Consider the following 13202-nt stretch of genomic DNA (forward strand, 5'->3'; position numbering starts at 1 on the left):
ATGCCCCGGGGCTTTTGTCCAGCTACCACTCCAGAAGGGCATGATTTTCCTGTAGGTCCTGAGCTGTATCTGCTAGAAACATGGTGGTTGTGCTGGACACACTGTGCATGTGACATAGCCCTGCAGGCCTATTGTCATTGCATTAAACCAAGTGTCTGCACTGAATTACGTCAGCTGTTTGCAACATCAGGATCTGCACAGGTCTCAGCTTCAGAGTGAGTGGAGCTCTTGCAGTAGTAGGCAGCTAATGTCATTTCAAATGGCCAGGGAGATTCTCCACCTGACAGCTGATGCCCCAGAAAGATGTGGGTTTCAGAGCTGTTACATCAGAGCAAGGAGACATTGGTACATGTCTTGGACCACCTCTGACACTTCCAATGTCAGAAGCTGTTTGTGTATGAACAACTGACTCCCACCCTCCATCTCCATTGATTACAATGGGAGCTTAGACAAGAAGCAGACAGTCACACTCTGCACCCCAAAACCTGGGCAAGGGGAATCCCACCTCCTGTGAGTCTGTGGAGTGCATGAGAGGGAACTGAATCCTACTGCATCCCAGGAGCTTCCGAATCAGTATTTAATGCCTAGCTTGACTCCTCTAAACCAATAGCTAAAGCATGAACAAATGAACTCCCTTCTTGTCCCTGCCTAGGTGTCCTGTCTTCTTATGGGATGGGAGCAGGCCCTTCCACAGTGGGACATTTCCACCTCTCCCAGATAACCATCTTGTGATGAGACAAACTGAAACGCTGAACTCAGTCTCTCTCCCCTGTTTAGGGAGGGACCATCGGTGATTATTTTAGTCTGCTTCAATGGGCATTTTCCAGGGGTGACCACATGGTCTTTCAGGAGATGTCAGCCCTGGAGCCCTGGGAACTTCCTGAAGGTGCACAGGGCACAGAGAAAGTCACGTCTTTGCTGGGCCTGGCTCCTGGGACTGCAGGAGCCCATGGCAACCTGGCAGGCCCTGCAGAGACACAGCTCTGTCCAGGAGCAGCTCCTCTTAAAGGAACACCAAGACTCAGGGCACTGCCTGCAGGTGCCAGGAAGAGATGAGCAACTCAGAAGTTAAAGACAGTCAGCAACAGGAGGACAGCTAAGAGCTCACTGTGAGGAGAAATCTTCACCGCCCTTGACACAGAAAGTCTCTGGCTGCAGGGCAATGCTGCTGTGGTTCCTGGAGGTTTCTTCTGTAGCTGGCACCTTCCACAGCTGAGACCACAGTGGGTCTGTCAGGGTGGCTCTCCCAGCTTCTCCTGTTTGGAGCAGGTGGTGCTTTAGAGCACAGATTCCCAGCCACGCTGTGAGATTGACAGGGCATCACAGCTACATTCTTCAGGGGGTGGTGCAGGGGTGCGAAGCCAGGGAGGGCACCCAGGTCTGCCCAATGCTGCATTTCAGAGCAGTGTCCCTGTGCCCCAGCGTACTGTGTGCCCGGGGGAGCAACTCTGCTGCCTGCCAGGGTCAGCACTCAGTGCCAGCACCCTGTGGTGCTGCAGGGAGAAGCTGTGGGTGGAAGGAGGGACCCCCATCAGGGCAGGTTCATTCTCCTGTTGAGAGGGTGCTGCACGGCTCAGGGCTGCTCTCAGCTCCAGCTCACCCCCCAGCACATTTTCTGAAGGGGACTTTTCAAGAGGAAAGTATATGCTGGTCAAACCTTCAAAGGACAGAGCTTTCCTTCCTGAGTCTGTGCTTAATCTCCCCATCTTTTGACACGGCTGGAACGGAAACAGAGTTGTTCAGTATAGACAAGTAACTGCAACTCCTGAACTGTCGCACTGAGAGATTGAAAGGCCTTCAAGGAACCTCAGCAAATCCCTCCACTCACCCCTCTGCCTACAAGCAGCACCACCATAATCTTTATTAGCCTCCTCAGGGTTGGTCTTAGCTGCTCCTTAGCACCTGCAAACCTGAAGGTATCTGCCCCTGCGACAGTGTCAGGCAGCAGTGGTATGAGGCATGAAAGAGAGGAAACTTCTCACAGGAAAGGCTATGGGAGAGTGGACGTGGGCAATTCCCTGACAGTTTTTGCAATGCAGATGCCTTCCCCTAAGCCAGCCCCTGTGTCTCCTCTGCCACCTACCAGAGCCTCTGCCCTCAAGGCCACAGCATCCAGCGCATGAGACACCTCCTTTGCAGTCCAGGCTCCAGGAGAGCAGATGTGCGTCTCTCCTGTATGTGCCCACTTTACCACTGCCTGACAGAGGGGCTGAGAGCAAAACTTCCTCTGCAGGGGGATGTGCACAGCTGAGTAAAGTGCAGGCTTTCCTGCATGCCCATCTAGAGGTGTTTGCATGGGAGCGAGGAGTCCAAGACCCCTTCCAGCCTGGGGTTCTTTGGGCAATGCCGTTTGTAGGGCTGGGGAATGCGCCAAGTCTCCCTAAGGAGGCATTGTCTTTTGGGCAATGCCCGAATCCAAACACTTTTGCCCCTCAGGATTCTCTAGTCATGGAAAAAGCCAAGGATTTCTATCCCTTCAATAGATGTGCCCCATATGTAGTGAGTAAGCCCCTCTGCTACAGCCCTTCTTCTGCAGAATGGGTTGTGAAGATGTTGCAGACCCCTTCCCCATTATGAGTAGGCTTAATTGGAGAGAGGATGTGGACACAGAGCTTGTCTGTACCCCCTGCCCCACAACCCCTATTGTGGCTGCAGGTGTGGTGCAGGTGGTAAACTGATGTGAGGATAGGATCTACCTTAGGGACTGAAGTTACAGATGAGTTTCAGATATGAAAAGTCAGTTTTGTTCTGGAGTCATACTTGTGGTTTGGCTGGGTACCAGGGCTACGCTTGTGTGCACATGCCGAGCACTTCAGTCATTAGCTCCTTGCCTGGCCCGAGAATTTCCTGGCCAGTCATCTACACAGATGAGAGAACAGGTTGTCATGAGACAATGGACTGCCTTGAAACTAGGTGATTGACTGGACCTAGGCAACTAAATAGTTATGGCAGCCCTGCAGGTGGGAATTTCTGAAGGTTCTAGAAATTCCCTCGTGGCAAATCCTGCTGTGTCTAGTCCATTTTGTATGCTGAAATGTGTTGATAAACATCCTGGGTGCGGTGTCCCCAAGTGTCCTTGCTGCAACAGTGATCAGCTTGTGCATAGCTAAGACATTTGTAAATAGTCCATACTAAGTGTTCGTGCAGTAATTGTCACATACTCTGCAGTTAAGGTGTATCAATAGCAATGAATTAGGCATGTGCTGGGTGGTCACGTGGGTCCCCAGCCAACAGGATTGGAACTGAGCCAAACAGGGGTTCAGGAGTCTCACCTAATCCCGCTGACAGCACTGCAAGGACACTTTGTCACTGCACAATGACTGACCATCCTGTTTTCATTCTGAGTGTCTGTGTAACAAGCAGGGCTGACTCCTCTGGAGCCCGTGGACAGAGGACCCTGCTGCTCATGGTATACTCAGAAAGCACAGACCAAAGCACAAGTAGAGTAGGTGAAGGAAGGTCCTCCTGGTAAGGAGAAAGGACATGTGGGGAGTTGCTTAGAGAAATGCTGTGGGTTTTGTTCAAAGTCAATCCTAACTTGTCAATATCTTTTCCTCCTTTAACAGTCCTCCAAAGCCCAGAGGCAGGAAATGTCCAACAGCAGCTCCTTCAACGAGTTCCTTCTCCTGGCATTTGCAGACACGCAGGAGCTGCAGCTCTTGCACTTCTCGCTCTTCCTGGGCATCTACCTGGCTGCCCTCCTGGGCAATGGCCTCATCATCACAGCCGTAACCTGCGACCACCGTCTCCACACCCCCATGTACTTCTTCCTCCTCAACCTCTCCCACCTGGACCTTGGCTACATCTCCACCACCGTCCCCAAATCCATGGCCAATTCCCTGAGGTACACCAGGGCCATTTCCTACTCAGGATGTGCTGCCCAGGTCTTCCTGCTTCTCTTCTTGTTTCCAACAGAGTTTTCTCTTCTCACTGTCATGGCCTATGACCGCTACGTTGCCATCTGCAGACCCCTGCACTATGGGACCCTCATGGGCAGCAAAGCCTGTGTCAAAATGGCAGCAGCTGCCTGGGCCAGTGGTTTTCTCTATGGTCTCCTGCACACTGCTAACACATTTTCTATACCACTCTGCCAAGGCAATGTCCTGGAGCAGTTCTTCTGTGAAATCCCCGAGATCCTCAAGCTCTCCTGCTCAGACTCCTACCTCAGGGAACTTGGCCTTCTTGTGGTTAGTGCCTGTTTAGCCTTTGGGTGTTTCGTTTTCATTATGCTGTCCTACGTGCAGATCTTCACAGTCGTGCTGAGGATCCCCTCTGAGCAGGGCCGGCACAAAGCCTTTTCCATGTGCCTCCCGCACCTGGCCGTGGTCTCCCTGCTTGTCAGCACTGGCATGTTTGCCTACCTGAAGCCCCCCTCCATTTCCTCCCCATCTCTGGATCTGGTGCTGGCTGTTCTGTACTCAGTGGTGCCTCCAGCGGTGAACCCCCTCATCTACAGCATGAGGAACAAGGAACTCAAGGAGGCACTGAGGAAACTGTTTCAGCTGCTACCATTTCAGCAGCTATAAGCTGCCCATCCCTCTTTGTAAGTGCCTTGAATTTATCTCAGACAACTCTTGTGCTTTGGGCATTGTATCTGTGATATTCAGGCTTGTAGAATTTTTTTAAAATTCATCCCACTTCTCCAGAGGCACAAACCCAGTCTGTCTGACCCAGAGGCCTGCTGTGAATTTGTCTGTCACTGTGTCAGAGCTGGCCGGTCTCTAATAAAAGGGGATTTCCTCAGTGCAGTGCTTGAAAGTTGCTTTCTTCTTCCAGAGCTGGAGCAAAGAATGCACTCAAGGACTTTCACCCTGAAAAGGACTGTTGCTTTCTGGGAAATCTCCATGGTCTCAAGGCGATGAGCTCATGGGGTGCTGTGTTAGGGAAGGAGGGCTGCATTCAGCTCTCACTTGTGGGTGTCCAGTGCTCCTGGAGGTGCTGAATGGTCAAACAATTTCTGCATGGGGCTGTCTGCCCTATGACAGGGCTGGTGACAGATGCCCACAGCGGATCCTCTTCCTCTGCAGGCAGAGGGAAGGGAGCCTGGAGAGTGGTTCATGTCACCTTCATTGAAAAACCCTGGGATGGATCTTGGGACACACCTGAACACAGCCTGAGCCATTTGAAATGCCATGTGATTGCTCAGAGCATCATCCACAGTCACAGACCCCTTGGTAGGGGGTTGTCAGGTGCAATGATGCCCGTCCAGCTGGGTCTGCTTCTCGCCCCAACCACCACGGCCAGTGTAGAGTCACCCCATGGCCCTGGTGCACCACAGCCCGCTCGCTCTGCAGAGCAGCACCACCAGCTCGGGGCTCTGTGGGGAGCACAGGGGAGGGTGCAGGAGTGGCCAGGCAGGCCAGCACTGATGCACTCCCTGGGGACAGGCTCTCTGGGGAGCAGGAACCTCCCTGGAGAAGGGGAAAGGAGCAATTGTGTGCTTGCAAGGAAGAAAAATAGAGAAATCTATTCCCATGTATGTCAACAAAGGGCAGGCGGTGGTGAGCAGAGGCATTTCTACACCTGCTCTGAGCTGGCTGCCTCCCACCTGCAGTCCATTTTCCTGGACTGGAGAAAAGTGGGGACACACTTACGCTGCAGAGCTGGTCACATGGGGACTTGCTTTAGTTCAACAGAATGACATTCTGAGTGTAGCGGCAGGGCTGGCAGGCACTGATGCCTTCTCCCCCGGTCCAGGAGCTGAGACTGCTCCCCAGTGCTAAGGGGCTAAATAGAAGGTTTTAGGTGCAGGGAGAAAGGCAGAGAAATACTGCAAGTCTCCTTCAGGCCAGACGTCATGGGATCTGCTTCTAAGGGCATTTCAAAGGAGATCATGATGTGACTCAGGTCCCTTGAGAGCCACACATTGGAGGCATCTCATAGTCTTCAGTCACCCAGGACTTTAAGGTCCCAGAATGAAATCTTTGAGTTCCAGGAAACTCCCCGTTGGTTGGGAGGGGTGTCTCAAATCCTGCTGCCCTCTATCGCACAAGGGTGGCCAGGAAAAGACTCTCCTTCCCCCAGGTGCCACTGGAAGGAATGGCCTTGCCAGAGAAGGGGTAAAATCCACCTGTATTTGGAGATGTTTGCTGGTGGGACTCCTGGCCTTCATTCCCCTCTTTTGATTTGTCTCCACTTTCTTCCACCACTTCTCCCACATGAATTTATTTGACACTGTGAGGTGTGTCCCGGGCACATCATGCCCATGCCATGAGCAATCAGAGGAGGCCGTATCCATGGCTCAGGGATCGGGATCCTTGGCACCTCAGGATGGTCTATCTCTAGATAGGTTAGACAACACAGATGGATTCTGTCTCTAAAAAGTCATAATCCTGTCCATGCATCTAGAGATAGAGTAAATAACGGGTCCCCCTGGAGCTGCCTCCCTTAAGCAAGTCTGGGCACATGTGGCTCCAGCCACTTGGCGACTGGCAGAAATGCCTAAATCCCCCCACACACACCTCTTTTTTTTTTTTTAAGTTGTTTTGAAAGGTTTCCATTACTGGGGCATTGATGGCACCATCATGGCATTGAAAAAAGAAAAAAGAAAGGGGAGGATGGCACCATCTACTCAGAGGCACAACTACAGAGGTAGAGAACTCACACTGCAGAAGAACCTGCATTTCTTCCCCCACCACTGAGGGGATTCAGGACTTCTGTGTGGTTAAAGGTGGATGCAAAGAATTTCTGGGGTAATGTAGATATGCCAAGGCAGTATCTCCCAGACTGCCCGTACAGTCAACGGGGAGGAGGAGGTGTTCACCTGCCTTCTTTTAGATGGTCGCATAAAGCACAAATGACTCCTGTCCCAGAATCATTTGCTCTGTGCTTGAAATGGGGCCTGAGGTCATAGGCTTTTAGGATAATTCAGGTTGAAGGGGCCACAGGAGGCCTGTAGTGCAACCTGCTGCCCAAAGCAGGGTCAGAGAGAGGGTCAGAAACCAAAAAAGGCTCCTGCCAAAGGATTTTGGGGTGATAGAGCAGGAGACGACAGTAGAGAGCTGACAGCGTAGTACAAGTCTCATGCATAAACGAGTTTCTTTTTTGCTTTCTCCAGAGAATTAAATCCTCAGCTCTCCAGAGGGAACAAGCTGGGACACTAACTTTGCCACTAACATGGAGGTGGAGGAGCTCCTGAGTCCCTTACAGACAGAGGTTGGTCCAAAGGCCACCACCCCAAAGGCACCAGACCCCCAGGCATGCCTGCCTTGCTGCTGGGCACCCTCCAGCCCCAGGCAGGAGGTCTGCTGGGAACAGCGTGGGGTCTGCAGCCTGCAGCCCTGGTCACCCAGCAGGTGTGGTGGGACCCCGCTCCTCTAGGTGAGACTGGGCTCTCCTGCATTTCCCCAGTCTGAAGACTTTGTCCCCTCCAGCTGGGAATACAGCCCAGCAGAGAGGGCCAACATGGGAAACACAATTTCTGTTCCGGGGTGTGAAGAGAGAGGGGAGGGCAGAGGGGGATCTGCTCCTGCCCTGGGCAGTGATTCCCTCCCTGCAGCCAGTACAGCCCTGCTGATGCCTTGAAACCTGTGAGCCCAGGACATGGGACTCCCATTTGCTCTGGCTCTAAAGATTTCTCAGCCCTCAAGACCCAGGATGCAAAGCACCAGTCTGGGGACACCTCAGCAGTCGAAGGGGCTGAATGCCTGGTGTGTTCCTGAGAACTCTTCTGCAGTCTCCTGCACTGGTTTGACTCCTGTTGCCCATGGAGCAGAGACGCCTTTTGAGGATGAACTCACTCCCTGTGTGACTCTGAGGACAGGCTTGACCAGGCAGTGCAAATGCCAGCAAGGCCTCAACCCCACAGCAGTGTCCCCTGCCCAGGACTCCTCCTTCCAGTCCCTTCCTCCTGGAGCATTTGGATTGGGAGGGACTGCTGGAGATCTCCAGGACCATGATCTGCTCTGAGCTGGGCTAACTTTACAGCTAGGTCAGGTTGTTAAGTGCTTTCTCCAGGAGAATTTTTAAAAAACTCTGGGCCTCTGCCCCAATGCTGCTCAGCGCTCATGATTATTTCTTTTTTTATTTCATTAAACTCTTTTGAAATTTGCTTTACTGCATCTTCTCCTTGTTGTCTCTTGTCCTTTCCTCCCCTTGGCCCCAGCCAGACCATCCCATCTACTTTGACTAAGGACAATCACAGCCTCACCTCCAAGCAGCCTTGCTGGGATCTCCAGGCCCTGTGCAGGTGGGCTGTGGTGGCCAGCTCCAAGCAGAGCTATGTGCTGCACGTCCCTCTGTGGTCTCAGAGGAGAGTGTAGGGAGACATGACATTACCCAGGGCAGAGCCTGTGGGCTGACACCAGGGCAGAGCCAAGATCAGCAGGGGTGGGAACACAAGACCTCCAGCAGCTCCTCTCCACACCTGTGCAGGGAGTGACACACTTGACAGTGCGCCTGAGAGAGGACAGTGACGCAGGACGGAGGGCACCGTGAGCTGCGTTACTGGGCTCCAACCACCTGTGCTGGGTCTGGGAGTCCTGGCAGCCTGTGCCGCTGGCTGCAGCCCTCGAGAAATCCCCGACTCTGCTAGCAGCAGTGGTTCCCCTCCAGGACTGTCGGGAGCTTCTGGAGTGTCGTGGCTCCTGTCTCCCTCCTGTCCCTGCGCTGGTCCAGCCCTGCTGCCCTCCATGTGGCCCCATGGCCCCACTGAGCAGGCACCGCACAGGACAGGGTGCGTTCAGGGTGGGGAAATGTCCCCCAGCATGGTTCCCATGACAGCCCTCAGTGCCCCCTCCCCCAAGGCCCTCCTGCCCAGCAGCCTCCCACCAGTCCCCAGCCCCTGCCCAGCCCTCATCCTGTCCCCCAGGGTTAGCAGAAGGCCATGCTCCAGGGTCTGCTGGGGTCTGGGCCCAGGGAGAGGCCAGGCAGGGTGGTCATCCCCCACACACAGGTGCTGAGCCCAGCAGGCAGACGGAGCTGGTCACATTCAAAGATCACCCCTCACCAGGACCACAGGGAATGGCCAGTGCTGGAGATGGCTGGTACCAGGGACTGGGGGTGTGAGGAGTTTCCTGGGACAGCTTCTCCTCTCTGTTCATGCAACAAGCTGGGCTGGATCTTTGCCCTGAAGCACCCTGCTTGAGGGCTCCCATGGGAGGAGGATGGTCTACAGGCCGAGTAGATGGCCCCAGGGCCTCCTCTGCATGCTCCCTGCCAGCCCTGCAGAGGACCCAGGAGAGGACTCGTCCTCCCAGGGCTCACAGCAGGACGCCCAGTCCTCCAGCTGGGCATGGACCCCTTTCTGGATGTGACTTTTGGGGTGAGGACCAGCATGCAGGGTGAGGGAGATTGTCTCAAGGGCATGTGCTGGGGACCTGGCCTGAAGGACAGCAGCAAACTTGGTCTCTAAGAGATCATTACATGACTATGAGCTTTTTCCTTCTGAACCCATGGAGAACCCCATCAGCAGCAGCCCCTTTGGTCATAATTTCTTTGGGCCTATTCTTGACACCAGCTTTGGAAGAAGAGCCAGCCTTCAAGCTCTGCACCAGAAACAACCTCCTTTATTTCACACATACCGTGAGGGAGTCAGCTCTGACCCAGTGCTGGACACAATTCTATATGGGCACCAGGTGAGACAGAGGAGTCTCAGTAAAGGTGGAATGAATGCAAGCATTTGTGCACCAACAGGATAACAAATACTACTAATCATAGTAACAATAGTGAACAAACAGTGCTCAGTCCTGGTATGGGATACCATGGGAGTCATTTGTGGAGAGAAATGCCAATGTTACCACTGCTGAAAAATGTCCATGAAATCACTTTCCTCACGGCATCCTTGAGCTCCTTGTTCCTCATGCTGTAGATGAGGGGGTTCACTGCTGGAGGCACCACCGCGTACAGAACAGCCACCACCAGATCCAGAGCTGGGGAGGAGAGGGAGGGGGGCTTCAGGTAGGCAAATGTGCCAGTGCTGATGAACAGGGAGACCACGGCCAGGTGAGGGAGGCACATGGAAAAGGCTTTGTGCCGGCCCTGCTCAGAGGGGATCCTTAGCACAGCAGTGAAGATCTGCACGTAGGACACCACAATGAAAATGAAACACACAAAGCCTAAACAGGCACTAACCACAATAACCCCAAGTTCCCTGAGGTAGGAGTCTGAGCAGGAGAGCTTGATGATCTGGGGGATTTCACAGAAGAACTGGTCCAGGACATTGCCTTGGCAGAGTGGTATTGAAAATGTGTTAGCAGTGTGCAGCACAGCATAGAGAAAAACAGTGCTCCAGGCAGCTGCTGCCATTTTGACACAAGCTCTGCTGCCCATGAGGGTCCCATAGTGCAGGGGTCTGCAGATGGCCACAAAGCGGTCATATGCCATGACTGTGAGAAGAGCATACTCTGCTGATATAAAGAAGACAAGGAAAAATACCTGGGCAGCACATCCCAAGCAGGAAATGGCCCTGGTGTCCCACAGGGAATTGGCCATGGATTTGGGGACAGTGGTGGAGATAGAGCCAAGGTCGAGGATGGAGAGGTTGAGGAGGAAGAAGTACATGGGGGTGTGGAGGCGGTGGTTGCAGGCTATGGCTGTGATGATGAGGCCGTTGCCCAGGAGGGCAGCCAGGTAGATGCCCAGGAAGAGCGAGAAGTGCAAGAGCTGCAGCTCATGTGTGTCTGCAAATGCCAGGAGGAGGAACTCGTTGAAGAAGCTGCTGTTGGACATTTGGTCCCACTGGGCTTTGGGGATTGTCTAAGGAGGAAAAGACATTGACAAGTTAGGGGAGACTTTCCAAGGAAAAAGAAAAAAGTCTCATTGAAAACACCAGGTTGTCTCTCTCTTTTTTGGGGAGGATCATTGGGCAGGTACCTTGCTTGAGGTCTGGTTTGTGCTGCCTGAACGTGCTGTGAGGAGCAGAAGCCTCTGCCCATGGGCTGCAGAGGAGTCAGTCCTGTGGTACAGTAGTGGGAATATGGGAATGCAGGTAAACAGCTCTGACTCTCATAATTTCTGTCAATTAAAATCTATTCATCATGTGGAATGGCTTTTCAGTGTCTTCACTACCTGCTCTAAAGAATGAGGCTTGAGAAACAGAGTTTTAGGGATTTTTTAATAATGTTTATTTTCTTTTAGAGGCCTCTGTCCCCCCTGGGGAGTGTTCCTCAAAGGTAGAAATTCTCAGCATTTCTACTATGAGTCTTTAAAAACAAAGATTCACTGCCACTTGGTGCAGAGTGAAGACAACTTGTCTGTCTATTAGTCTTGTTCCCAGCTGTCCTGTGCTCACAACGATTTGAGCTGGCGGGATGATCACTCTCATATATTGCCCTAAAAAGAAACCAGCCCCTGCTGAGAGCAAAGGAGTCCAGTTTCAAAGTGCAGATCTCCAACCTTCTCTCCCTTTCTCAGGGCACCAGAAGGAGGTCTCCACACTCCCCTTCTAGCCAAGGACACACAGGGCTCTTTTCAGCTGCCTGTATACAGCTTCCCACCACGATCTCCATATTCTCAGCATCTCTGCAGCTTCTTTGTTTGTCTCTCAGATATCACAGAGATACTGTGAGACAGCAGTGCCTTTCTAGAGAGCAGCTCGCAACCTGGCAGGACACCACAGGGAAATGGTCAAAGGCCTGTTAGGACTGCAGATGGGCTCTCCTTTAGGGAGAGTCAGCTCAATTCCCAACCGCACAGACTGCATTTCCTGGAGCTGCACAGGCTAGAAGGGGGCTGCGGACACCTCACTCCCATGCAGAACCCTCTCTTGCACAACTTGCAGCATCAGTGTCAGAACTGCAGCTGAAAATCCCCCAACCCCAGGGAGCCCGAGAGAAGAACAGGAGCAGCATGGAGAGGAGGGGAAACAAGGAGCAACACCATGATCCTGCTGCCAAAGGAGACAAGGAGAGACAGATGGGCACTCAGTAAAGCCTTCACCTTACCCAGCTGGACATGCCACCTCACAGACGGTGACATCACAGGGCAGTCACTCTCTGCCCCTTTGTCAGGCAGCAGTAAACTTGCCCATGGCAGGAGAGAGGCCCCTCTCCTCTGCTGGAGGTCTGGCTGCAGAGGAGGCGGCTCATGCCCTGCACCCCATGGCTGTCAGGGAAGAGGCTCTGCTGGGTGGGAGAGGAGACATGAGAGGCTCGCTTAGAAGAAGCTGTCTGCATTGGAGGGACTGACCAAGACTTGCTCAAATCCATTCTCCCATGATGATTCTTTTGGCAATTCCCTCTCATTCCCTGACCATCTCTGCTGCCTGGCACTGTCCCTGATGGCAGCTCTTTCTCTGCCCCAACACGTTTTTCCCTGCCAGTGCTCCCAGACCCCTTCCCACCCTCTGTGTGCTCAGTTCTGCCCTACAGAAACCGCCCAGGACAGGGCACTGGGCACAGGTATCTCTGTTCTCACAAGTCCTAAGAAGCAGCTCAGAAAAAATCTTATCAGGCAATAAAGGTGCTGCTGGTGCTGTCTGTAGGCTGAGGTGGGGTTGAAGGGGTTTGCTGAAGTTTCTCACAGACCTATTGATTTCTGATAGTGAAGGTTTGGGAGTCTGCATTCCTTGCCAAACCATAAGGCTTTTTCCTTTTTTCTCCCTGCCAAAATTAGGATGCATGTATTTTTGTAATTTTTTTGTAAATGTAATTTTGTAATTGTAATTAAAAAATCTGTAATTTTGTAATGTATTTTTTCTAGTTTTGGTAGTACTAACGAGCTTTTACCAGAAGGAAAACTCCTTCCCTTTCAATTAGCCTTTTTTAGATCTTCCTCTGAAAAGACCCTTTGGACATAACTTGTTCATGAGCTCGAGCTGGTGGCACCCCTGACCCATGCAGCACCTTCTTGACAGGAGACTGAACCTGTTCTGCCACAGGTCACTGAATTCATGTCTGAATCTATCAGTTATAGGATGGGCTGGGTTCAGGAGACTCCTCCAGGAACCTCAGTACCATTGCCCTGCAGCCAGAGACTTACCGTGTCAGGGGCTGTGAAGATTTCTCCCACAAGGAGCTCTCCTCTGTCCTCCCACTCCACACTGCCTTGCACTTCTCTCTGCCTTCTCTCAGCTCATGTCAGCAGCAGCAGGCAGTGCCCGCAGCCCTGCTGCTCTTGGCAGAGGAGCTGCTCCTGCACACAGCTGTGTCTGAGCAGTGCTGCCAGGTTGCCATGAGCTCCCTCCATCCCAGGAGCCTGGCCCCACTCAGGAGCAGAGGCCCAGCTGAAGGCCTGAATTTCTCTGTCCCTTGTGCTCCCTTCTC

At 52.8% G+C, this 13202-nt stretch overlaps 2 protein-coding genes across 2 annotated transcripts; one reads left to right on the plus strand and one right to left on the minus strand.

Moving 5' to 3' along the window:
• Positions 1-3590: 3590 nt before the first annotated feature.
• LOC135326200 (olfactory receptor 14A16-like) lies at positions 3591-4526 on the plus strand. The gene has a single exon (XM_064504050.1). The coding sequence runs from the start codon at positions 3591-3593 to the stop codon at positions 4524-4526; it is 936 nt and encodes a 311-aa protein (XP_064360120.1).
• Positions 4527-9359: 4833 nt separating this feature from the next.
• LOC135326201 (olfactory receptor 14A16-like) lies at positions 9360-10287 on the minus strand (the record flags this gene model as incomplete). Its single annotated transcript, XM_064504051.1, has 2 exons — positions 9360-9485; positions 9826-10287. Coding segments are annotated over 2 exons (588 nt in total), but the record flags the coding sequence as incomplete, so codon positions are not given.
• Positions 10288-13202: the final 2915 nt, after the last annotated feature.

Source organism: Dromaius novaehollandiae, unplaced genomic scaffold (assembly GCF_036370855.1).
Source record: "Dromaius novaehollandiae isolate bDroNov1 unplaced genomic scaffold, bDroNov1.hap1 HAP1_SCAFFOLD_37, whole genome shotgun sequence".
Taxonomy (NCBI): Eukaryota; Metazoa; Chordata; class Aves; order Casuariiformes; family Dromaiidae; genus Dromaius; species Dromaius novaehollandiae.

Coding starts and splice junctions, on each gene's coding strand:
- LOC135326200 (XM_064504050.1), top strand. CDS start 3,591: ATGTCCAACAGCAGCTCCTTCAACGAGTTCCTTCTCCTGGCATTTGCA.